The sequence below is a fragment of the Fusarium sambucinum genome, chromosome IV, assembly GCF_050947815.1.
Source record: "Fusarium sambucinum isolate potato_lamoka chromosome IV, whole genome shotgun sequence".
In the NCBI taxonomy this organism is placed as follows: Eukaryota; Fungi; Ascomycota; class Sordariomycetes; order Hypocreales; family Nectriaceae; genus Fusarium; species Fusarium sambucinum.
Genome location: NC_139291.1, coordinates 1,362,936 through 1,387,599, shown reverse-complemented (window position 1 = coordinate 1,387,599; position 24,664 = coordinate 1,362,936). Strand labels below are relative to the sequence as shown.

The 24,664-nt window shown below is 48.1% G+C and overlaps 11 protein-coding genes across 11 annotated transcripts; 5 read left to right on the top strand and 6 right to left on the bottom strand.

Moving 5' to 3' along the window:
- Nucleotides 1-116: 116 nt before the first annotated feature.
- On the bottom strand, nucleotides 117-1,211 carry FSST1_000501 (3-methyl-2-oxobutanoate hydroxymethyltransferase; the record flags this gene model as incomplete). Its single annotated transcript, XM_083231244.1, has 2 exons — nucleotides 117-728; nucleotides 786-1,211. 2 exons carry the CDS (start codon nucleotides 1,209-1,211, stop codon nucleotides 117-119), a joined length of 1,038 nt encoding a protein of 345 aa, XP_083090683.1.
- Nucleotides 1,212-2,774: 1,563 nt separating this feature from the next.
- On the top strand, nucleotides 2,775-3,750 carry FSST1_000500 (E2 ubiquitin-conjugating protein UBC8; the record flags this gene model as incomplete). Its single annotated transcript, XM_083231231.1, has 7 exons — nucleotides 2,775-2,807; nucleotides 2,870-2,877; nucleotides 2,981-3,021; nucleotides 3,093-3,164; nucleotides 3,217-3,331; nucleotides 3,379-3,566; nucleotides 3,614-3,750. 7 exons carry the CDS (start codon nucleotides 2,775-2,777, stop codon nucleotides 3,748-3,750), a joined length of 594 nt encoding a protein of 197 aa, XP_083090682.1.
- A 409-nt stretch (nucleotides 3,751-4,159) lies between these two features.
- On the bottom strand, nucleotides 4,160-5,206 carry FSST1_000499 (CWC16 protein; the record flags this gene model as incomplete). The annotated part of the gene is made up of 1 exon (XM_083223818.1): nucleotides 4,160-5,206. The coding sequence occupies one exon, from the start codon at nucleotides 5,204-5,206 to the stop codon at nucleotides 4,160-4,162; it is 1,047 nt and encodes a 348-aa protein (XP_083090681.1).
- A 658-nt stretch (nucleotides 5,207-5,864) lies between these two features.
- Nucleotides 5,865-6,335, bottom strand: FSST1_000498 (uncharacterized protein; the record flags this gene model as incomplete). The annotated part of the gene is made up of 1 exon (XM_083231211.1): nucleotides 5,865-6,335. One exon carries the CDS (start codon nucleotides 6,333-6,335, stop codon nucleotides 5,865-5,867), a length of 471 nt encoding a protein of 156 aa, XP_083090680.1.
- Nucleotides 6,336-7,712: 1,377 nt separating this feature from the next.
- Nucleotides 7,713-8,740, top strand: FSST1_000497 (DHS-like NAD/FAD-binding domain-containing protein; the record flags this gene model as incomplete). The annotated part of the gene is made up of 3 exons (XM_083231200.1): nucleotides 7,713-8,031; nucleotides 8,081-8,424; nucleotides 8,483-8,740. The coding sequence occupies 3 exons, from the start codon at nucleotides 7,713-7,715 to the stop codon at nucleotides 8,738-8,740; spliced, it is 921 nt and encodes a 306-aa protein (XP_083090679.1).
- Nucleotides 8,741-9,357: 617 nt separating this feature from the next.
- FSST1_000496 (uncharacterized protein) lies at nucleotides 9,358-10,068 on the top strand (the record flags this gene model as incomplete). The annotated part of the gene is made up of 1 exon (XM_083231189.1): nucleotides 9,358-10,068. The coding sequence occupies one exon, from the start codon at nucleotides 9,358-9,360 to the stop codon at nucleotides 10,066-10,068; it is 711 nt and encodes a 236-aa protein (XP_083090678.1).
- A 1,003-nt stretch (nucleotides 10,069-11,071) lies between these two features.
- On the top strand, nucleotides 11,072-11,688 carry FSST1_000495 (putative GNAT family N-acetyltransferase; the record flags this gene model as incomplete). Its single annotated transcript, XM_083231178.1, has 2 exons — nucleotides 11,072-11,303; nucleotides 11,351-11,688. The coding sequence occupies 2 exons, from the start codon at nucleotides 11,072-11,074 to the stop codon at nucleotides 11,686-11,688; spliced, it is 570 nt and encodes a 189-aa protein (XP_083090677.1).
- A 113-nt stretch (nucleotides 11,689-11,801) lies between these two features.
- Nucleotides 11,802-12,981, bottom strand: FSST1_000494 (uncharacterized protein; the record flags this gene model as incomplete). Its single annotated transcript, XM_083231167.1, has 2 exons — nucleotides 11,802-12,823; nucleotides 12,879-12,981. The coding sequence occupies 2 exons, from the start codon at nucleotides 12,979-12,981 to the stop codon at nucleotides 11,802-11,804; spliced, it is 1,125 nt and encodes a 374-aa protein (XP_083090676.1).
- A 215-nt stretch (nucleotides 12,982-13,196) lies between these two features.
- FSST1_000493 (FtsJ-like methyltransferase-domain-containing protein) lies at nucleotides 13,197-18,581 on the bottom strand (the record flags this gene model as incomplete). The annotated part of the gene is made up of 6 exons (XM_083231156.1): nucleotides 13,197-15,263; nucleotides 15,309-17,786; nucleotides 17,832-17,908; nucleotides 17,954-18,334; nucleotides 18,385-18,460; nucleotides 18,504-18,581. The coding sequence occupies 6 exons, from the start codon at nucleotides 18,579-18,581 to the stop codon at nucleotides 13,197-13,199; spliced, it is 5,157 nt and encodes a 1,718-aa protein (XP_083090675.1).
- An 877-nt stretch (nucleotides 18,582-19,458) lies between these two features.
- Nucleotides 19,459-20,767, bottom strand: FSST1_000492 (phosphoribosyltransferase-like protein; the record flags this gene model as incomplete). The annotated part of the gene is made up of 7 exons (XM_083231145.1): nucleotides 19,459-19,521; nucleotides 19,572-19,636; nucleotides 19,694-19,702; nucleotides 19,754-19,889; nucleotides 19,938-20,255; nucleotides 20,307-20,607; nucleotides 20,688-20,767. 7 exons carry the CDS (start codon nucleotides 20,765-20,767, stop codon nucleotides 19,459-19,461), a joined length of 972 nt encoding a protein of 323 aa, XP_083090674.1.
- A 1,076-nt stretch (nucleotides 20,768-21,843) lies between these two features.
- FSST1_000491 (uncharacterized protein) lies at nucleotides 21,844-23,571 on the top strand (the record flags this gene model as incomplete). Its single annotated transcript, XM_083231134.1, has 1 exon — nucleotides 21,844-23,571. One exon carries the CDS (start codon nucleotides 21,844-21,846, stop codon nucleotides 23,569-23,571), a length of 1,728 nt encoding a protein of 575 aa, XP_083090673.1.
- Between the last annotated feature and the right edge of the window lie 1,093 nt (nucleotides 23,572-24,664).

The window sequence follows — 24,664 nt, the reverse complement described above, 5'->3', positions numbered from 1 at the left end:
TGCTATACCATCTAATTAACCCAAACTCCGAGCTATGCAACCTCTATATCTTGTCCAATTCACCAATACGACATGCATCCTCCACGAACAACTCTTGGGGTATCAACGCTTCCAATTTACGAATCCTTTACCGCCTTGGTAAAACTCTCAAGTTCCTCTGCTGAAATTGGGTACGTGTGCTCGGGGCCAGGGTACTGGCGGGATTTGACGTCGTCTCGATACGCCTCGATGGCTCTCAAACTCTCGCCCCAGACATTACCATACTTCTTGACAAACTTGGGGAGGAACCTTCCAGGAGGAAAGTTTCCAATCATATCAACTTGCACAAGGACTTGACCAGAGGTGCCGTTACCAGCACCAATACCGATCGTGGGAACAGACAGCTTCTCAGTGATGAGCGCGGCCACCTCGGCAGGAACAGCTTCGACAACCATGGCAAAGCAGCCAGCTTCTTGAAGAGCAAGGGCATCCTCGAGGATGCTCAAAGCACCGCTACTTGTCTTGCCCTGAACACGGAAGCCACCAAGAGCGTTTTGTCGCTGAGGGGTCAAACCGATATGACCAAGAACAGGAATGCCAGCGGTGGTGATTTTCTTGATGGTGGGAGCCATCTCCTTTCCACCTTCTAGCTTGACACCTTGCACACGACCTTCCTTGATGAAACGGATGGCAGTCGCAAGAGCCTGGTCTGGGCTGATCTCATATGTACCCATGGGCAGGTCACCAACCTGGCGGGGTTAGTTAATAAATGACTTGCATATGTGAGAGCAGGGGTCTATCCTTACAGTGAAAGCGGATTTGGTAGCTCTTGCAACCGACCGGCAGTGTAGTAGCATCTCTTCCATGACAACTTCACTTGTATCCTCCATACCAAGAGCAACCATGGCAAGACTATCACCGACGAGAATGATATCCATGCCAGCATGATCAGCAACATGACCACTAGGAAAGTCATGAGCTGTCATGACAGTGATAGGATCACCCTTGCGGTGCATGGAGCGAAGGGTTCCGACAGTGACCTTCTTGCGCTGGGCAGCCGGAGGTGCGCCCATGGGAGAGTGTGAGCTATACCGGGACTGCGCCACACCTCGGATGATGAGGGGCCGAACGGAGCTGCCGAGGGACCGGATCGCCGGCCGATAAGACGACACGGACACTCGGGATAGGAGAGAGGTGCAAGACCTCATGGTGGGATTGATAAGGGATGACATGAGGGAGAGATGTGGGTCTTTGTGCTGTGTTTTGTTGGTGAGGAAGACAAGGTGTCGCGTGTGCACCTTTTTGAGTTGGGAGTGGCAGAAGTTGAAGTACCTTGCAGGCAAATTTCAGACCGACAGAAAGTATAGCTCAAAGAGTCTATGATGGACGTTTTTGATTGGGAAAAAATTGGAGCAAGAAATAATTCGCTTAGATGAGTTTGTCTTGTGATAGTAAAGATAAAGAATTAGCTTAAAAAGTCGGGGGAAGCAGCGGTTTTATTCATGTTTGAACCATGATGAACCCTACGTTGTATATTTGAGTATCTTTGGTGTTTTTTCTCAGCACCCCTGGACTTTTGGTACTACGCCCCACGCATTCGGTTTCTGAAGGGTTCTGGCTCTAGTCAACAAATAGAACTCGATATTTAATATGGGCTAGACCCTTCAAGGTATAGAAAAAGGGACCCAGCAAATGTTGAGCCGCCAGTTCTTTGAGTATCCTTGTAGATGGCGGTCTAGAATTGGGGAATGGATTTATTCGTCTGTCGTACTGTTTGCTGTGTTATTGAAATGAGAGGAAAAGAAAGTTACTGATTAATTATGAACCGAGGTTGTTTTCCATACCGAGATGGTGTGAGGAGATGTAACGGCTGCGATCGAGTTCGTGGTTTGTACCCGAGGAATTGGAAATGGAGGGGTTCTTACGATGCATGAATGCCGAATACGCATGCGAGAACCGAGGGCATGTAATTTGCGAACTGTAGTAAGAATATATTGGATGCCGTCATCATTTAACCCTGTCTAACTGCTGCAAGTAATATTGTAGAGAGATGAGATATTCAGCCACGCATCAGTATTGATACATAGTACTGATTGCTTGTAGGCACCTTTTTCATTTACTTGTGACACAGAGATGAGGACTTCCATTCTTATTAATAATAGGTACCTAGGTATTCAGGATTATCTGCTGTGTAGCCCATCCGTAATTCGTTATACCTTTGACAAACCAAAGCTTAACTAACACCATCATCAAAACTTGAATTCAATAGACAATGACTCAAACTAAAGCCAGCAGCTGTTTCAGTCTCGTAGATTGTTTCATGTCACCAAAACGAACCTGGAAAGATGCGCTGTCGATCTCGTCTCATTGCGGTACCTTCCCTTATCGATAACAGCTTAGTAGGTAGTTTAGTTAGGTGCCGTTATTAGTCAGTGTAGAGAGTGAGGCATGAGGTCAACTTAGCGGCACCTGCCGTGCTTGTGCTTGTGCTTGTGCTTGTGCTTGTACGGAGTAGACTACACTACGGCGGCTTATCACCGTCGTCCACATCATTCATACCTGTGACATCCTCGTGACTTGGGCCCAACTTCCATCTTCCCTTTATCCCCAAGAACTACTTTGACTTTACTTTACTACATCACTCGTCTATATCACCGACTCCGGAACGCCCCAAACATTCCATCAAACTCTCTCATACTTTACTCGTCTACTCGCCGAATACGTCCATCGCGCCAGCTCCGATACTTTGGATACCCTTCATAACCCGACATCGGAACCCAGTCCCAACCGCCATCATGAGTAGCCCTCGCCGCAGAATAGAGACAGATGTGAGTCTTTAATATGGTGCTGAAGCTGCAGGAGCATCGTAACTAACATGTAATCCTAACAGGTCATGAAGTGCGTTGTCTCTGGACGATCTACCTTGTCGCTATAGCGCTAACATGTCTACAGGATGTACGAACCTCAACTCGACCGCTTAGTTATAGACTAACAGGAACAGGCTCATGAGCGACTATGAAGTCACACTTGTGAATGACAATAGTAAGCACGTATTCAAGATGTCGACATCTACCCCGCTAACAGCTACCAGTGTATGCCCCTCCTCACCCCAGCAACTCGCAGCGATTTCCTGACCGATACTCTCAGGCAAGAGTTCTATGTTAGGTTCAAAGGACCTGCAGAAAGTGAGTCGAAGCGACAAAACCATTATCGAACAACACAGTTGACATTGCGCAGCTCCATTCGAAGGTGGAACATGGAAGGTCCATGTCGAGCTGCCCGACACGTACCCTTACAAGTCTCCAAGCATTGGCTTTGTCAATCGCATCTTTCACCCTAACATTGATGAGTTGTACTTTACTTTGGAACTTACCAGCAATTGTTCTGCTCGGCTAACAGCTTCAGGTCTGGCTCGGTGTGCTTGGATGTTATTAACCAAACCTGGTCACCCATGTTCGACATGATCAACATTTTCGAGGTCTTCCTCCCCCAACTCCTTCGATATCCCAACCCGACCGATCCTCTTAACGGAGAAGCAGCAGCCTTGCTTATTAGGGAACCCAAAAGCTACGATGCAAAGGTCAAAGGTACGCAAGGACAGGCCTTATGAGTATACAGTTACTCACCATACCAGAATACGTCCAGAAATACGCCTCTAAGGAAGCCGCAGACGAAGCCGGAGCCGAGAGCGAAGATGACGACGAGCTATCTTCAGTCGCCAGTTTTGGAGACGACGATGACGAACCCGCGGGCCAGATGGATGATGTATAATGTCACCCTACTCGAGGTTTGACTTGGGCGAGCGTTTCGATTCACACAAATGGCGTCATGGGATCAAGGGGCGGACTAGGAGCTATCATTGGACGGAGTTGCAGCAGACATCGCGCAGGCTTGCAATCGGATCGCATTTTGTTTGGTGCTATATTGGGAATGCTGCACGTTGCTTCGCTTGTATCTTACAGAGGAAAGCTAGATGGAAATGGTACTGGATGTCATGGCTTGTTGGTCAACAGTATAACAGCTAAGACCGTAACAGAGATTTGGACACCGCGCCAACTCTACCAGGGGATTTTGCAGCAGGGATATACAGGATAATTAAATTCCTATTCTATAACTTGGGCTGTGCCCGGGTATCATATCTCGTAAATGCATATAAGACCAAACGCCTTGTCGTGGAGCCTTAATCCGAATCATAATCTACCAAACCTGTTGGCGTCTTCTCTGCTGCTTTCACCTGCGTTTTGGCTGGTGGTTCAGAAGTATGCGACTCTGCTTCTTGGGCTGGACGTTTCCGCTTCACACCAGGTAATCTTGGAGGCCCTTTCGTCTCACTTCGCCCGTCATTCAAGAAAGGATCTTTAGCAGCACGAGTATTTCCCATGAGTTCCGATACAAACGTCTCTTTCCGCTTCGAAAGCTCCTTGTCGACTTTAAGCTTGCTCCCACTCTTTGAATCGACGAATTTCTTCTTATCCTCTTCAGTTTTGAACAACGGTTTCGACAAAGCTCGATCTCGACCATCTTCCATAGGACCAAAGTCAACGAGAGCTGCGCGACGGGCATCGTCTTCTGTACCAGGCACAATATCAATGCCAAGACTCATGCGATCCTGTAGGTCCTCTGTCGCTACTGCATCGCGCTCGCGCTCCTTGCGTTTTACTCTGAAAGCCTTCCGTAACTTTTGATTCTGCGTATACGGATCGTCCCAGTGCTTCGCCGATGCTTCAAGAAGCTCGTCTATACGCAGCGTCGCATTCTGGAGCTGCTCCCTATCCTCGATTGTTTTCTCAAGACTTGCAAAGGCGTTCTGCCTAAGCGCCTCGCGTTCCTGATCCGTCATTATAACATTATCTCCCTCGCGCGGTACATCCTCGCCAGTATCCCTTTTCGTGCCACCCGCGACAACCACATACGCCGTGTTCTTGGGATCAGTGTGGATCTCGATCTCGCCGCCGCACTCGACGTGTTTGAGTTTAAAGCTCCAGATGGGTGTGGAGAAGTAGCTACCGACGCGGCGTTTCTCGGCGTTGAAGCGGACGCCCTGACCTATGATTGTGGGCTTCGGACAGGTGCTACACCATACTGCGTAGGGGAGCTCGAAGCGGACTTTCAGGGAGCCTGGTTTGGAGGCGCGGGCGCCGAGGGGGTGTTTTTTGTGGAGGGCGTTGGCGGAGATTGTGCCTTCGACGTCTGGAGGGACGTAGCGCCCCATGTTGAAGCCCTGCATGGCTGCGGCTGTTAAGGCTTGTGGCCGATGGTGCTGGATGTGAGGATGTTGAGGTGAAGATCAGTGATGACTGAAGGAGGGTCGTCTATTTCTGGTGGAGGTACGTCACTCGTTAGTGGGGCTTATGTTGGTGTAAGTCGATATCCCAACCAGTATCAGTATATCCACGATCAAGTTGGATGTTACCATTGGTGACAGCAATTTTTTACAGAGGATTTGTAGACAGTTGAAAGAAGAAGAGACAAGTTTGAGTTTGATGGCACTAATAGTGAGAAACGAGATTCAGTGTAATATAAGTTATGTGAGTAAACTTTTCTCAAAACCTTACCATGACAACCGGGTTTGACATGAAGTCTACAACACTAACAGGTAGGTACTTTGTGTTAAGAACAAGCCTTGATGAGAACCACAGTAGGATAGAAGAGTTGGAATTAAAGTCTTGTCTACCTAAATAGTACGAACCGACTTGCTAGCTTCGTCCCTTTTGTTCCAGGACAGAGTGATCAATATCACCAGTGGTACGTCTCAAGGGGTATGTAAGTATTTGCCTGAATTCCTAAGTTCTTCGTTAAACAATGGAATAAAACTTCTACTTTTATCGTCAAGAGGAACAATTTTGTTGCGAGTTGTTGTCCGACCGATTCATTGACATTTTGGTTCAGAGACATAGGCCTAGTCGGATGTTTTTACCCATGCCACATCTCTTCATAATATTTTCGAGATTGCTGGCTATCTCACGCAAGTCATCGGCCATTCCGACGCCAGTTTCCCTTTGGGCATGATTGTCCTGTTGGTCATCGTCGCCTTCTTGATACCCGAGATACAATTGATAATCTCGGATCTCGTCCCAGATTATGAGATCGCACTGTCGCAGGGCAGGAAAGGTGCTTAACAGCTTGGGAATCTTGGACATTGTGGTTTTTTCATTCGGCGCGTAGGGACTGAGCGCGCCTGACAAGACAATGTGTTCGATGTAAGATAGCGCAATTTTGTGATCTTGAGCGCTCAAAGCGCACCATCTTTCTTTGAGCGCATGCTCCTCGTCGCCCTTGTACTGACGCAGCGCTGTTTCTCGCTCTTGGTCACCGAGGTCAAGCCAAGATGTCCCAGTACTCAACTTCTCATGCATGTTGAGGGTCATGACAAAGGTTTTGGTTTGGAAGAACAGTATCTTTCCGATTGAGCGGAAGCGACGACATGTCGAGTTTACCATGAGCCAATCTTTTCGATGGACATCCTGCTTGACGACAACCTCGGGACTAAATATTTGTCAGTCTTGTCCATCACGTCGACTATCTTTTGGTTAAGAAGGATTTTCGTACCGTGGGACCCCATGGTCGAGTCGATGCCTTGGAAGCTGGAGACATTTGTCGATCCAAAAAGGTGTTTCGTGGTCGAATACGTGCACCAAGATGGAGACCAAGAGCTCGGAAGGGAGACATTCAAGCGCGGCAGACCTTGTCATGCTGGATGAGTTTGATATATCTGTAGTGGAAAGATTTTTAAATGATTTGAGCTCAAGATATGTTGCAGGCGTTATGTTGGAGCAGAGTTACGGCGCGGGCTGGGTTTCTTTCGTGTAGGGGGAGATAGGATAGCGATTTTGTATACGTCTTTAACTCTAGAGTGAAGTTCAAGCCTTCTCAATATATGTAAAATTAGTTATCATGGGAGGGACTTTATCGTCATGATATGTTGAGTATTCGATCTACAGTTCAGCCTTGAAGGTACTAAGTTTCTTGACAAGAATACATACATGACAGAGCTACCTAGGCCAACACAGCAAAAACCGACCTCCATAATATGGGCGACTAATAAAAGAAGCGCATGTTGAGCTGTACAAACAGCAGCTACTTCTTCATCCTCTAACCTTGAATCTCAAGATAACTACCTACCTACCTACCTGTTTGGAAAGCCATTAACAAGCTGTGCTTCCTTCTGCAACCTGTCCAATAGGCTTGTGAACAACCAGCTTACCTAGTAAGTAGGTATGTTAAAGTTTTGAGGCAACATTCTCTTCCCGTATAGATCTAATCTACTATGAATCTTGAAGTTTCCTTTGTTTGTCTTGCGGTCTAATCTACTAAGGCATGTACATGTGGGTATTGGGGTCAGATTTCCTTGTAATGACAGCCTTTTACGGAGTACCGATGCCGGCGGACATATATTAGCATCGGTCATAATATCTCACCAATTATCATAACTTATGATACTCAAGGTGGCATAAACGGAATCTTATTTCCTTTACAACAGCCATCGTTGAAACTTTTATTTTGTTGCCTACACAATGATCCAATCACAACTCGCGGCGAGTGACACAAAGTCCCTGCAGAGTGTAGCCTACCAATAATCCCTGTAACGTCAATGCCTCGTCTCTCATGATATAAGCTCAACTTACACCAACTATCTCTACATAATGAGAATACTCGCTACACCTCGACATCTATCATCATCTCTCATATTTTCACTCAAATCATCAGCAACAAAAATTCGACTCTTCACAGCCATGGCTCCTCACAACGACGTCGAAGCCTTCCATGAGGCCCTCCGCTCCAGTAAGCGTATCCTCGCCCTCTGCGGTGCTGGTCTCTCAGCTTCATCCGGCCTTCCAACTTTCCGAGGTGCTGGTGGCCTCTGGAGGAACCACGATGCTACTTCCCTTGCTACTCTTCGCGCTTTCAACAATGATCCTGGTCTTGTTTGGATGTTTTATGGCTACAGACGTCATATGGCGTTGCGTGCTCAGCCGAATCCTGCGCATTACGCTTTGGCGAAGCTTGCTGAGAAGAACGAGGACTTTCTGTGTTTGACCCAGAATGTTGACAGTAAGCATCATGACAATTATACTTTACTGTCTGCTAATTGTATACGCAGACATCTCCCCAAGAGCAAACCACCCACCAGAGCAACTTCGTACTCTGCATGGCTCTCTGTTCGACATCAAGTGCAACAACGAAAATTGTTCATGGATCGAGCGAGACAACTACAAGGATCCATTCTTCCCTGCTATAGCGCAGGCATCCGAGGATGTTGAGCCTGGTAAACCGTTTCCGCTTCTCGACGCCAACAGTCCTCTGGAACCAATTCCCCGTGATGAGATCCCCAAATGCCCCGAGTGCAAGACGGGCTTGCAGAGACCTGGCGTTGTGTGGTTTGGAGAGAACTTGGACGAGACCATGATAATGGGCATCACGAACTGGCTTTTGAAGGATAAAGTTGTAAGTCAAGCCCCTATTCCAACAAACAAGACCTTCGCCATCTAATTTACTGTATTAGGATTTGATGCTTGTCATTGGCACGTCAGCCCAAGTCTATCCCGCTGCAGGCTACATTGATAAGGCCAGGCGCAAAGGCGCCCGTATCGCAGTCATCAATCCCGAGGCTGAGAATGAGGAGGAAATGTACAAGGTCAAGCCTGGCGATTTTGCATTTGGTCAAGATGCTGCAGAGTACCTACCTCTTCTTTTGGAGCCGGTCATTGGGAAGCTTGACAAGGAGGAGAATCGAGAGACAGGCATTGTGGGAAACCTGTAAGCACTAGGTAGTTCTCATTTACCTAAGTGCAGGATCATGAAAACACACATTGGCAAGTCCAGTTGATTAGGAACTCATTGAAACATCTTGGACATAATGTCTGATAGCCAATGGGTTTCCTCATGTTGGAGGGAAACATATTGGCCGAAACGAAACATGCTTCTTTATATATGGAAATCATGATACAAATATAAAACTTCTCCTAGTCCGGTTCACCAATAAATGCCGTTATGAAAGTACATAGTTAGCCTCATATTCCACGTTGGTGTTAGTCGTTTCGGTTTCAGCACGAACCTCTTAAGCTGAAGCACGCCAACAACCAACATACCTCCTGTCAGCAAATTCAGTAAGCAAATATTTCTCAATCCTACTAAAGCCATGACCTTTGAGCAGTCAAAGCGAGTAGGATTCCTCCACTCAAAAGGAGAAACAAACCAGACCCCTAAACCCACCTGAAATTGCGGGTTTCTAAAGCTAACGTACGAGGTCCGTGTTGATGGTGTTTAAAAGGATTGCATATCCCTAGTTCAAAGGAGTAGAATAATAGAAAGAAAAGCATGATCATTTCCTTATTGCCAGTCACCTCTATATCCATTAATTCTTAAACATCTCTAATAATGGCTTCCAAATTCCTCGCCGTGGCCCTCGCCGCCGCCGTCCCAGCCCTGGCTAGAACTGATCTCGCCGGTTGCACCACCTACGATACAGTCGTCAGCAATGCGGATGGCATGTACGCTACGAGAATCTGGTACGTCCCCGACTCGGGCGAGATCTGCGACTTTCTCGACTGCGGCGGCGGCCGAGCTCCTCCCAAGACCACCGTCCCTGGATGTCCCGCCTACAAAGGCACCGAGACGTACTCTCCTCTCTTTATCGACCCCAAGACTCTCGGAGTCGTTGCCCCTACTGGCGCTTCTGAAGAGAGTGCTAGTGTTTCTGCTACCATCACTTCAGCCCCTGCCACAGAGACAAATGCCAGTGGTACTGCTACTGAGACTGAGGCTGCCACCGAGACCGAGGCTGCTTCTGAGACAGAGTCCAAGTCTGAGAGTGCAGTCAAGCCCATCCTCTCTGGCATCCGCAAGGCCAACGACACAGCAAAGTCTACTGCCATTACTACTCCCGGTCATGCCACTCTTACTACCACTGCTTCCTCCGGAGCCGGATCCGGTACCGCATCTTCCGGATCCGATTCTGGCTCCGCTTCCGATTCCGAGTCCGCCGCTTCTGGAACGGGGACCGCCGTTTCTACCGCCGGTGCCGCGATGCCCACAGCCGGTGCTTTCCTTGCTCTCGCCGGCGCCGCCATCTACGCCGGAATGCTTTAGATGATTGATTATTTAATCTGGGATGGATATGGGGTATAGAACTGGAAAACATCATTTTATCTCTTTTCATAAAATAATAGACACGTCAATTTCCTTGTACTTCTATCCGTATTACCCCTGCCGCTTGACCCGTAAGCAAACGTCTTTGCCCGCCGGTAACCACCATAACCAAGGATATTCCGCCCATTTCCAAAGTTCCGCCCATTCAATCTTCTTATCCCTTCTGTGTTGTTTACTTGAGTAAAGTTCAACTTATCTGAACCCCCTGTTCACCCCCCGCCTTTTCCGCTCTCCGCCCGTTTAGATCTCCCCCAAGGTTCCACCACGACGAGCAATAGGGCGTTGAAGCTGATAGGTCCGTCAACCAACACATGCTATCAAATGACAAGATCTAGCACTAAGAGGGCGTCTTAGCTCATGGATGTTGTACATGGAACTTCAAGATGCATTTCTGATGCGAGATGTATATAAAGATCAATAACAAGCAAGAACTCCTGTGGTAAAGATAGCTTCAAGTGCTCGAGTCTGTACAACACCGTACTCATCCAACATCATACCTTGATTGCAACTTGATCAGCCATCACTTGATTGATTGACCGTCTGTCTTACTCTAGAACCATCTCTCTTTGTCTCGCTTCCCCCGCGAAACCTTGCTTCCCGCTCCCACATGACCATCTCTACCACGAACCGTTGCTTCTACGAGTCAAACACCTACTAAACTCTCCATCACACGCCCTGTTTTGTTCCCTCCCCCGCCAAGCAAAGCCCGCCGCTAGCCGTACACCCTCCGTGCTGACGACTACATCATTGTCACGATCCTTGTCTTGTTCGAGTAACAGGGACAGAGAGCTCTTGTAGAGTTTCAATTCAAGTACCCTTGACCGCTCTTCGTCACCTACATCTAGATCCCAATTCATAACATTCTGGAATCTCTCTCGAAACACCAAACCTCTCTTCGAACACTCAGAAACAAACATCATCGTCAGTTCGTATATTCATCAATATGGGCTCTCACGACTCTTTGAACCAAGCCGAAGGTGCACCTCGGTTCTGGTACCGGGATAACTTCTTTCTTACAAACGACAAGTCCTATCTATGCTCCCAAACCTTCAACAAGTCTCTCGATGACAACTGGTGGAGCAGCCCCTTACCAAACGGACAACTCCAGAGGGTGCTGGATAACTGCTTGACCCTGGCCGTGTACTATACTCCCCAGACCGCCGAGGAAATGAAGAGTAAGTTGTCTGATCCTGCGTTCTTCCTCTGCTAACAATCAATCCAGGAAACGGCATTGCTTCACCAAAAGATGGCTCCCCGCACAAGATGGTCGGTTTCGCTCGTGTGGTGACCGACTATGTAACACTAGCCTATCTCACAGACGTTTTCGTCGTCGATGAGTTCCAACGGCGGGGATTAGCGTCGTGGCTGATGCAGGCTCTCAAGGAGATAGTCGACGAATGGAAGCACATGCGCGGACTTCTTCTCATGACCCACGACCAAGCCGCAGCAAGGCTGTATCAAAGGGAACTGGGTGCTCAAGAGTTCGAAAAGGGTCCTTCAGCCGGCCTAGTCATGCTCGAAATGGCCGGTCCAGCCGAGAAGCCTGCACCCAAGCACTAAATGTACTTTCGCTTTGTGTTATTTCTTTCCTTTTTGTTATCTAGCGATGCATTTACTCATGGCTTTACGTCTGGGTGACTTTTCCTTTGCTTTTGAAGGGGTTGTTTTTGTTTTTAGCGCTGTGATCCGGACATGGCGGCTCGCGTCTCAATGGCGCGTTTGTAAGGAGGGGCGATAGGTGGCTGGACGGGATCCAGAGAGACATAGTCCTCAGGGAGCTTGTATGAGGCGTCGGAGTCAAAGGCGGATAGATCTCCACAAGCAATGAACGGCGCGACCCATCGACTGTTTCTCTCCGTGTCTTCAGGCACTTCATCGTAAACCTCCATTTCCACAACACCCTGGTCCTTTGCCATTGAGTCCTGCATATCAACATCTCCCTTCTCCTTGAGCATTTCCTCCAATCGTCCGCCCACGCCGAGCGGCTCTTCGAGGCTGGCGCGGAAGCCAGCAGGGGGCTGGAAGTTGATGCACACAATGAAGGCTTCCACGCTGCTTGCACGACTACTACGGGGTTTGGCAACGATGACCTTTTCGAAAAAGATCTTGAGCTGGGCGTAGAGAACGTCGACGTTTCTTCCACGGAAGATCTTGGCGACGAATTTACCTCCGGGCTTGAGAACGCAAAGGGCGAGGTTCAGGGCGGCAAAGAGCAATTGAGACTGAACGTAAATATCGAGGTCATGAAGACCTGTCACGTCAGGAGCACCATCACTCAAAACAAGGTCGACGGGGTGCGAGGCCTGCGTTCCAGCAGCCTTGGGGTCGTACGAAGAATCAAGAGCAGAAAGTAGAAGAGGTACGGTCGCAGGGTGTGTAATATCGGCTCGAAGTGTGGTGATACCGGCAAGAGGTGAAATAGGCTGTAAATCAATCGACACAATTTTAACATCCTCTCGTGGCTTTGCAGGTTCCTCGTCATTTTGTTGAATCTCGGTTGTCTGTTGCTCGCTGTCATCACCATCCTTGGGTAGAATACCCAGCATCTGCTGTCGAAACTTGGCTTCCTTATCCTGCCAAGCAGCCCTGCCAAACTTCTCTCCCTTGATTAGTACGCGGGAAAGTACTTGCGACCAACTTCCGGGAGCGGCGCAGAGGTCGACGACTCGAGTGACATCGGCGAAGAGATCGAATTCTACAGGAGCATAAAGGTCAATTACAGTACAGACACAATTATCGTAGGTTCCTACCCTCGTCGAGCTGTAGCAGCTTAAATGCACTTCGCGCACGCCATCCTTGCTCTTTGGCGAGACGGTAGTAGGCGTCGCGCTTATCTTTTGAAGATTTTCCCATTCTGTCGACTTGAATATGGATTGTAAGTAATCGAATTTTTTGAAGTCTGAATTTGGTGCCCCGCGTTGATGGTGGGGGTGCCCTGTAAAGTTACCCCTCTATGGATCAGACCGGACTCGGAGTCCAATTAATGAAGTGTAATTGTCTATTTACAGACTCGTCAAGAATCGTCTAATTTAAATCATATCTATTCCATCTTGACCAGACGCTTTTTCTCAAAATCCCAACTCTTCTCCTATAACCTCTAGGGCTTCTCTCAACAAAGCACTAACCGTCTCGTGCCCAGCTACGCCCGACGCTCGTACAATAAGAGGATAAAGTCTTAGAAGATGCTTCCTCCCCTCGCTCTCAATATTTCTCAATTCAGGGATTGAGTCACTGTCACTCTTCAAATCAACTAGTTTCCGTAGAATCCATGACAGCTCCTTTCGTTGGCTCAGAGGCTGAGGCATCCGTCCCCGTAGAGGCTGGTCAGCGATATATGCCCTCAATGTCAATGCGCATCGAAGTATGAGGAATGGTGCAGCTGTGCTAGCAATCTGAGCATGGAGGCTAACTGGCGACTCGAGAAATCGACTGTGTTTTGGGTCGGGGAATTGAGGCGTCGGAGGTTGAATGACAATTGTTGGCTCGTCTCTAGCAGCAACCATGTCAAACAAAACTTCGCAGGTGACATAAGCCATGTTCACGCGCTTTGTTGGTGGTATAGATACAGTTCGACCTGCACGGTTACCATAAAGCGCCGATAGACCTTTTTCGTGTGTTCCGTTGATGATCGACTCCTCTTCTGGTGAAGGTGCATGGATTATCGATGTCTTGAAGAGACTCTCTGCATAAGCCATTCGAGCCTTTTCGGGAACTGCGGTTGCACCCAGAGAAGGTATGATTAGTTCTCGCAGCTTGTGGAAAGATGCTATATCAAAGCTCTCGTCGTCGGCAAGATTCGTCTCTGGGGGAGCAATACTGCAGTCCGCGCTCATGATTCCGTCAGCAATGGCCACAACAGTAGTCCAAATTTTCTGAGTGACTTCTTTCGAAAGCTCCAGGCTGGTAATGTGTGAAAGGGTCGCCTCAAGGACAGTAAGCGCTGTAGAGGTAGCCAGCCTCCACGGCGGTGTTGATTTGGTGATTGTAGTGAACCCATATTTCAGCGCTATGGGCTTGCACAAGGCTTCCAGGGCCTTGTAAAAAGAGTTGCTGCTATAGATGTCGGAGTTCGATGAATGATTGACAATGAGCTTTTCCAGTTCCTTCATACTCGTTTTGGAGAGCGCAATATATGTGCGCTTCGAGCCAGATTTTGATGCCTGAACGAATGGCAGGACGACAAAATCCGCAACTTGTGTGATCATGGCCGACGGAACGCCTTCAATGTCGGTTCGGATCATCTGAACAGCTTCAATAATTTGTGCCTGCAACTGCGTCATGTACTCAATATCTTTGACGTAATCACCAACCGTGGCTTCGTCCAAGGTCTCGCGGAGCAAGTCCAGAATCCTGGAGACTCTATTCACCTCAAGAGTTTCTTGTATGAGTCGGTAGATTTCTGTCAAAACCGACACATAGGCAATGAGGCAGTTTTGGTTGTCTTCAGCCTTTTCACCGACAGGCTTTGAAGTCGGGACTTCTCTTGCCCAAAGTTCCCACGAAATATCGATCGCAGTCTTGCTAAAGGCAGATTTACCATCATTGCTAGTTTCGGACAGGATGTGAGCAAGAGCCTTGAAGATCGCAGTGTTAATATCGAGGACTTTGAAGTCGAGTAGAGTAGTGAAGTGGGTAAGCAATTCTTTCCACAGGTCGTCAAACGAGGGATGAACTGCGAGGATATCGAGATAATTAGCCAAGAGGCTTGAGATACCGTTGAGAACCACAACAGCTGTCTCTGTCCACTCAGCACGATCACCATCATCCGCTTCTTCGTCCTCTCCCGATTGCAAGACTCTTATTTCTTGCTCGATTGATGATAAGAGTTTGAAAACAACTGATTTGACGCATGTTGACCACGACTCTGAGCTAAGTCGATCGCCGTATGCATCAAAGATTCTTAGCAAGGTCTGAATCGCGCTGTTACGAAGCTCGAGTCTATCATCAGTAGTAACATTTGTCAGTCGGAGCAGAAGCAACATCCACAATGCTGCATCTGAGCATTTGTGTTCATGGTCGGCTGCCATTTTCTCAAGATCGGATGGGTTCGTGTTTTGCATCATCTCTGCGGGGATATCAAGCGACTCGTTCTTTGAAGACAGGAAGTCGCTCAACACCCAGAAAAAGGTCACCGTCTAGATAAAATTAGTACTCCTCGAATATTAGAGCGGAAAACTTACAGTCAATGCAATGTTAAGATCGTCATCTTGTGAACAAAACTTGTAGAGATTATCGACAAGGATCAAGAAACACGAATTCGGTAGCGAGGCCAGGAAGTCTGAGCAAATAAGCTGGAGAGAGTTGAAAGACGACCTGATGAGTTTTGCTGATCGAGTGTCCAGGAGAATTGGGTTGGCCACTGAGCCGCGGCGATACTCGTGGTCGAGTTCTCTCGTAACAAAGATGGTGCCAATGATTTCAAAGGCAATGTCCCATCCCTTGACTAGTGTTTCTCCGTTGCTCTCAATGATACTCTGAAGCCCGTCAAGAATGATTTTGTGAATATCAATATCCGTGGAGTGGCTTGCAAGAGACACCTCGCGGTCTCCCTTGAGCAGAGGTTCTAGTGACATGCGAAGAGCCTCAAAGAACCGCAGTTGTTTCTCGCCGCGAGCCTCCTCCGGTAGCGAAGAAGTTACATTGGCAGCTTCCGATACCAGTTTGACAAGGATATCAGCTGCCCTTGTTCGGACGGATGAGTTTGTGTTTGAGGAAGTTAAGGTGTCGATGAGTTTTTCGGTCAGTACATCCCAGCCAGATTCTTCTGGGCTATATTCTAAAAGTCGTTCGATATTGATGTTAGCAAGCTCGCCTATTTTGGCAAGTGCGAATTTATCTTCCTGGGTCGATCCAGTGTTCATCTGCCCAGAGGCTCTGCGACCTTGTGCGACGGGAGCCTTGAGCTGCCCATCCGAGGGTATTTGGGCTTGTGATGCTCCCTCAGACTGTTCAGGTAGTCGTTGCGCTAACAAACTACAGACAGCTGCCACAACTTCCAGAAACGACTCATTGGGGAAGTCAATCGTGCTATCAATGAGTCTCGAAGCTGCAGTTTCGACAGCACGAACTTCAGAACTGAAGTTGTGCATCAATGTTGCCGTCTCGTTGTCACCCCCTGAATCAAGTCCTCGGTTGATACTTGGTGCTCTTCCGGGAGTCTTTCCGCTGACGTAAAGTACAAAGTCTGCCTGCTGCAGAGTCTCCAGTATGATGTTCCAAGCATCTGACAAGGTTGGACCCAACGCAATACCTAGATTAAGAAGTGCTCGCAGGCATAACAGGTTGCGGGTATTCAAAGAGACAACTGAAGCGTCGAACGAGGCTTGCCTTCCCTTATCAGCGGTAGGTGTGGTGGGTGTCAGGCTATCAACGCTGAGGAGTCCCCGAGCATTGCTGAAAAGACTGCCATCAGTTGGTGTGCTCGGTGTCTGGGGACGGCCCTGACCAGAATTGACACAAGCAGTGAGGAGATTAGACGGGACAGCTGCCTTGCCTAGACTTGTAAGGAAAGCATCACGAGGCGTTGTTAACTGCAACAAACCAGCGACATGTGCAAATCTCTGAAACGCACGCACCAGCCCATGATAGTACTCCGAGTCCAGTGCAGCGTTCAAGAACGTTGAGCAAGTCGCAAGAATGGCTGGCCAGCATTCTTCCACGATTGCGGCACAGATCTTGACCTCGGAATGCTGAGGATGGTCTACGAGTGAAAGCGGGTTCACAGGAATAGGGTTCTTCCTGAATGATGTTGACCTTTCCAGTTTGCTCTTTGGTGATGCGCTTTCATGTTCGCTTTGGGGTACAGGTGAGTCACGCCCAGACTCCTGTCTAGAGGTTCTCTTTCGATTTCTCGTCTCACTCCCAACCGTGATAGATAGGACAAGCTTTGCGAGATTGTCAGAGACATTGGAGATACAGGCCAGTACCAGACTGTAGAGGTAAGACTCTGGGATTGCAGGTGCCTCAGTCTTGTCGAGCTGATCGATACAGGGAACTCGGACTGAGCTGAACTGGGTGCTGATGCCTATGGTGATGGTTTCTGACCCAACCGGTCCCGTCATCAGGCCTGTCATGCCACTGGCCTCAGCAATGGCTTGCTCAGACGAGCTCTGAGTGTTTGAGCTGATTATAGGTAACGATGATTGAGGGCCAAGTCCAATCAAAGCAGGCTTCTCGGAGCTCAAGCGCACGAATGTAGCTATCAGGGGTTTGAGAACATCCTTTTCCCCTTCAGCAGCATCAAACATGGCGTAAATACGCCTGAGAAGGGCGTGGTCTGCAAATATCCCCCGGAAAACCTCCATGCACAGTGCTCTTTTCCAGTAAGTCTCGTCTTGGTCAAGGATATGTGTTAGTACAGCCAGCGCCTCACCGCATTCCGATGGTAAAATGCCGATATGCCTACGCAGCATAGTGTACAGAATTCTCATCAATCGGACCGTGGTAGCAAAGTTGGGCTTCGCCTTTAGTGCGCCTATGATAAGTGGCATAACCCTGCTGCGTAGAATCTGCGCTTGCTCGGGATGTTTACTGAAGACAGTGGCATGGTTTGTTATAACGGACTCGATAAGTTCTAGCCCAAATGTCTGCTGAAGTCCCGAAACGCGAATGAACTCTGGTCGTTGGTGTTCAGTCATCAGACACAGGTCATTGAAGATCTAAACAGGTTAGAGATGATAGTAAAAAGACATGGTAGAGCATACTCTGTAGGCGTCGGTTGCTGCAGGATGATTATCTGAGTAATCTGGGTCGTTGTTCATAGATCCTTCGCCTGCTTTCTCTACTTGAAGTTAGTGCCTGTTCGTTTCGTTTGTAGAAAACTCACTGTCTTCGGCGACAACTTTGTCAAAGACAGACACAACCAGTTGCTGAAGTGTCGCCGCTGAAGTGTGGTTCACAATTGCATTTTTGCTACTCTGAAGCGTAAAGCAAATGTTCAACGTCGTCACCAACAGGTTTCCTTTGAGATCAGATGCATAATTTTGAACAAGCGAAGGCAACGCTTGCAAAATCTTGAGCTGTACATCGAGACCAGCTGATGTAGCTTGCATCAACGCCTCCAGGACCTGATTCAACTTGGACCTTGGTAAAGCCTGAGCAACGATGAGGCGCTGTAGACATACGATGGCAATTGCAGTGAACTTTGCATTTTTTGTGCCACATGCAATGATGAAAGGGTTGACAAAGTTGGGTTTTTGAGATAGCTCTGTATACAAGTCAGATATAGCTTTCACTAACAGTGGGGAGCTCTTAGACCTTCAGGGGCCGTCTGTTCGGACGGATTTCTCAAATTTCTTAATTCGTCTAATGATTTCTCTGCAGCCTGTGGTAACTATAAGTCTTTTTGTGATGTAGCGGCGATGAAGACAACTCACCTGTCGCAGGTCATTATGCTTCCTCTTACTCTCCTGAATGAGATTGGTCAACTCGGTGGAAAGGAGTTGTGTCGTCATCTTGGGCAGAACGCGCAATTTTCCAGCTCAGGACAGAGCATATGATTTCTCCGTAGGTCCATGCAGCTATAGGAATGATTTTATTTTCGCGATTGATGATGTATCTCTCTTTACAGGGTGTTGATGCTTGTAGACAGTGATGTGTCCCTTGTAGATGAGGCGGCAGAATTACTCACCGCCTGCTATTCACGTGGGGCAATGACCAAGTTAATCATGTCAATTCGCAACTTCCATCATGACTACCTACTTAAAGAAACGAAAGGGTCATGAAAGCTAAATGAATTCCTTACAATGCAATATGGCATTTTTGAGCCTTGATTCTATCAAACTATATTATAAACTCAATAAATTTCAGTATTTTCTGTCAATTCATCATCTAGCGTTATATCTCTGTAGGTTTTCTTATCACACAAGGCAAAGTTATCTTGTCTTACGATCATGAACTGAGCATGATACTATACTCATTTAGTCAGTCAAGATAAAGCATCTTGCTACCATCGTTTTGCATCATAATACGTTCTCCGGAACAGCCCAGTGAATCTATCGTTCTCGATTCATGATCATAAGGAAAGTCCCTGGAATCCGACAAATTGTTAAAAGTCAACTCATAGCATGCTAATACGTAGACTTTGCCCGATGCATCAATTGAATCATAGACCCAATTATCCCAACATTTTGGTGCATCATTCTAAATCTCTTTTTGTGGGTTTGGAGAGTTTTACCCAAACGATCGTGAATCGACTTGGCCCAAGTCCAATCTCTAAAAAAAAAGTACGCCGCTTGATGTTTGTTAGTTCGCGACCATGACTTCACCCGACGGCTGGACCTACCAACTCCATAACCTTGTTTTGCACCTTGCATCTAGCATTTAAGAATCTTAGACGGGGACGTTGTTGAAGAGGTAAGAGACGGATTCTCCGTTGTGAGTTCGTCGGATAGCCTAACGAATCAATCAGTAACATGGTGCATCAAGAAGGCGGAGTATCATACCTCGGCAAGAGTTCCAGAAACATCGATGACCTTGAGCTTGGGGCATCGCTCAATCTTGTCACCCACTATTGCGAGTTAGTAAACTATAGATATGGGCGCGCGAGTCCAAATTTAAAACTTACGAGGCACGGCTGGATAAAAGTTAGCATATGAAATCAAGCATAAAGGCATGAATTACTTACTGTTGGTAACAACGAGACCAGAGAGGACAGAGCTGTTGATGGTGTCAATGGCCTTGCCACTCAGGATACCGTGAGTGACGATGGCATAGACTTCACTGGCACCGTGCTTGTGGACGGTCTCAGCAGCCTTGGCAAGCTGTAGTATGGTTAGTTGGTGTCACAAAAACATGTGTTGCTCACTTACAGTTCCACAAGTGTCTGCCATGTCATCAACCAAGATGGCGACCTTGTCCTGGACGTCACCAACAAGCACCATGCGGCCAACGACGTTGGGGCGGGGACGCTCCTTGTGAATAAGAGCAAATCCAGTGTTCAGGCGGTCAGCAAGAGAGGTAGCACGCTTGGCGCCACCAGCGTCGGGGGAAACGATCACGCAGTTTTCCACGTTAAGGTTCTCTTGGATCCAACGAAGGACAGAGGGCTCTGCGTAAAGGTTGTCCACTGGGACGTTGAAGAAGCCCTGAATCTGAGAAGCGTGGAGGTCCATGGTGATGACATGATTCTACATGGCTGTTAGTACATTCGCGGACAAAGTGTTAGTGATAAAACGTACGCATCCAGAAACTTGGAGCATGTTGGCGATCAGTTTGGCACTGATAGGAGCTCGAGACTTGTCCTTCTTGTCTTGGCGCGCGTAAGGAAAGCTGGGGATAACAGCAGTGATACGTCTGGCCGAAGCAGTTCGACAAGCGTGGATCATGATGAGAAGCTCCATCAATCCATCGTTGACATCTCCAGGAGCAGTAGACTGGAGAATGAAGACGTCCTCATCACGGACGGACTCGCCAATAGAAACACTAGTCTCACGGTTGGAGTAGTTGAGGCTCATAGTGTTGGCGATTTCAATGCCGAGTCTTTGAGAATATATCAGCAACTTGTACACCACCTCAAAGGCGCCGGATCGCGCTTCTAAGCAAAACAAAAGTAGACATACCGACTAGCGACTTTGGCACTGATTTCGGGGTGGGAGCTCCCCGAGATGAGTTTGATTTCGTTCGCCATTTGATCCAACATTGTCGAGGAAGGGAAAGAAAAAGAGCGGGGCGAAGAATTTTTGGCGGCGAGGAATAAATAGCGAGCTCGGGTTAGAATCGGGAACTTTAGGTATGCGATTCAGGTTGGTGGTTCAACGAACGCCCAAGTCTTTGGAATAGCAGCGAAAATGAATAATAAGAGGAAGATCAACAAGCTCCGATCGAATTCCAACGTCGAGAGACAATAAATGAGGTTCAAAGTTTTCCTTTCCGGGTTTTGAGTTGTGGAGCAGTCGGAGCTACAATAACCGCGTTAAGTTATAGTCTACACCACCTAAAAAGTTCTCCATGTTTTTCCTTTTCCTTTTCCCAAGGCTGGGTCATGTGATGCTAAATGCTGTGATTGTGCCATTGTTGAACTCTTTTGATTCATTTTCAGCTAGAAAATGGATTTGCGGGGGCCGTCTCAACTCTAATTTGGGTGCAAAGACGTGTTGAAGCCGTCATGATGAGCACACCTCTGAACACCAGAAATGAACAAGACGCCTCTTACTTCAATCATATAAGCAGGACGGCATAGATAATTCCTCCCAATCAACCCGACGTCATTTTTCAGCTCTTGTCACCCTTTGCCTATAAAGTCAGATACCCTGTCGCCTGTCCTCTCTACCCCTCCATTGCCGGCTTGGATCGGAACTGTCTACCAGGGTAAAAAATGGAGTCGGCTTGATTGATCCTTTCTTTGTTCCTAAACCCATCCGAAACCAGGACTAGACCCAGTCTTCCTATGAGAATCATTTCTAAAATCGCACGACCTTAACTAAGCAGACTTTCAACTCAGACAATTGATTTACGATTTACGATTGCGATTTCAACTCTTGACCAACTGACCAAGCGATACCGATCCTCGCTTTCTTCACAACCATTCCAAACAGCAGTAACCGCCACGTGATCCCGCATTCTCGTTGAACCAGTGATTTGATGCCCCGTCACAACTCTTCGCCTTTAAACTTCACCGCTCGTCCGCCTCACACATCTCATGCAAACAATGTTGGATCCGGGTCATCTTCCAGCATGGCACACCATCATTCCTTTTCGCCGCGGTTGAGTCCCGCCATGACTTCGACCACGTCCCTCCACGACTTGGGACGTAACCGAAAACTCCGCCTTCTAGTTGCCGCCACCGGTCCTCGCGATACCTCTTGGGCTCAAGCACTCGTTGTGCGCCTCTCCAAAAACCCACAGATCGAGGCCCGAGCAATCGTCGACGATGTAGTCCCGCGATTAACACAAACCATCATTGTGATGCAGAATAGAGGGTTGGCCCTCGGAGCAGGCGATAGGGCCGATGATATCGAATTCTATCGACAGCAAGCATTCGAGCTGGTGGAATGGGCAGATCTCATGGTCTGTGTGCCCCTCGATGCCGATAGTATCGCCAAGATGCTAGCCGGCGTAACCGACACTTTCCTCGGTGAAGTACTCAGAGGATGGGATACCCAAAAGAGCATCGTTTTAGTTCCTGGCATGAGCACACATATGTGGTCAAATCCCATGACCAAGAAGCATCTGAACAAATTACACCGAAAATGGAACTGGATACGTGTGGTGACGCCGATATTGTGGCACTACGAAGGATCGCCCAACCCGAAACGAGTGCCTAACTGGAATGGTTTCAACGAAGTTTTGGGGATAATAAAAAACCAGGCCGACTTATTAGGACTCGGGCGAGATGTTGAAGTTGCGACTGGATTGGGCATGACAGACGATGCAGACGTAAGAGTCCAGTGCAAGCTTCCACCCGAGATCTGGACTATAATTCTCGATTATGCAGGGGATTGGGAACTTTCAAAGGCTCTGGGAATGTACACCAACCTTCCAATGCCCACAACATGGTCAAGCCAACCCAGGGACCTCAATGATCCACTCAAGGTGTACGAGCACGAGCTCGAGTGGACAGTTCTAACATGCAACTCTGCAGCGATATGCAAAAAGATATCGCAATCTCCACCGGAATTCCACGACATATCAGCCTTGGTCATCAAACTCGTAATCAAGTTTGGTCTTATTGATGTATTGGCATATATGGAAGCCAATCGGCCAGATCTCTTCAAGGCATTTGACGGCACGACACTACCTACTAAAGCGTCCGCTTATTATCCACGCGTCGATGTGCTGGACTATTGGAAACAGAGTGCATGGTTCAGAGATCGTCATGTGTACGATGCAGAAGCGGTCGACGGCGCCTCTAGATTTGGACATGTTCGTGTTTTGGACTGGTGGTGGAGACGATCTGGCCTAGGAATGCGTTATACTGAGTCGGCGCTGGAGCAGGCTAGTGGAAATGGCCATCTTCTGGTCCTTGAATGGTGGCGCGACGCAGCAGCTCAGGACGATAAAGTCGTTCTACGGCCGGGCCGGTCACTCTTATGGGCAACGCAACATGGACAAGCTAATGTTTTGCGGTGGTGGGATGCTTCAGGTATTCCTGCTGCACATGGCGACAGTGTTGCTAAAGTAGCCAGTCGCTGGGGCCAAGTCGAGGTTCTGGAGACCTGGAGACGCCTTAAAGGAGATGACAAGCTTGTATTCGATGCCGAAGTTCTCGTTTCGCCAACCATATTCAAGCATTTATCGGTGCTCGAGTGGTGGCGTAACTTTGCACACGGAGAGCTTGAGGGCATGGAGGGCCGAAAACAACAGGTAGAATTCCGGACATGCAACATCGAAGAGGCACTCGAAGACAGCATAGGAGACCAGAGTGCTGTTCGACGTTGGTGGACACAAAACGGGCTGAACCTAGGGCTGCGTGATGAGGAATGGCTCAAGACGCGATATCTTTAGAGTGCACTCAGGTCGTCAAGACTAGTACTAGGTTGGCGCAGCTACGCCGCAACTCCTCAGCGGTACATCAGCCCTGAACCCGGCCGTACGGAAAGGGTGTGTGGCAGCTGGAATCCTCGCGTGGCATGGAGGTGTGTATACTGCGTGACATAGTAGGATCGATAAGGGAGATGAGATGCCGGCTCATGCTAGCATCGGGTAATGATGATCAAAGTTTATTGTTCCTGGCATTGGTACGTCTTTGGAGGGGCGCAGGCGTTTCTTCTCATTAGTTTTGAGTCTCTTGTTGAGACTGGTTTATATGGATATTGAAGCATTCGGAGCGTTTGGAAAAGAGGGCGCAGGGATTGAACTTGCAGGCATATATTCACGGACGTAGATGAAGAAGAATAAAGTGAAGGCGTTTTGTGCAATTTTATCTGGCTTGCTAAACTGAGAATGAAGATACGTGATTATTCTGGATAAGTTGAACTCTTCGTTGGTGAAAGTTCCAGCACATGTGAGCTTTTAACTTTGACTTCTCTCAGTCCAGCATCGAGATGATCAACGACAGTAATTCTCATGATTCAGTATCAAGCACAATCTTAGGAACTACTATAGATAAAGTGTCTATCATCTTGGCAAATCGCCAAGCTGGAATTGGCATCCGGGGGTGGATCCTCGACGACTACCTTCAAGTCGAGAGAGATATATCATCAACCGGGCCGGTCCATTCAAAGGAATAGGGAAGAAAACACGACTAGTGAGTTGACTAGTGAGTTGAATAGTTAGGTTTATGCACGACTGCCGACCGCCCAGTTGTTAGTTTTCAAGCTTATTTTGAGCCCTTTTTTCTCCATGGTCTGGTCGGAGTCTATCATGGCGACCAGGATTATGTAGTATTCCCCACACACACATATCACACCCTGGCTCACATTACACAGCAAGACATTCAGTTCTTCTCTTCTAGAAGGCCATTCTGTCCATTCACGGGCAGCTATGATGGTTCTATACATGGCTTGTGGCGCTGGGCTTACAGTAGTTAGGTAGTTGATCAACCGGGAGCAGGAAGAGGAACCGGCAGGGCAATAATTTCCATTTCAGCTGAACCTAT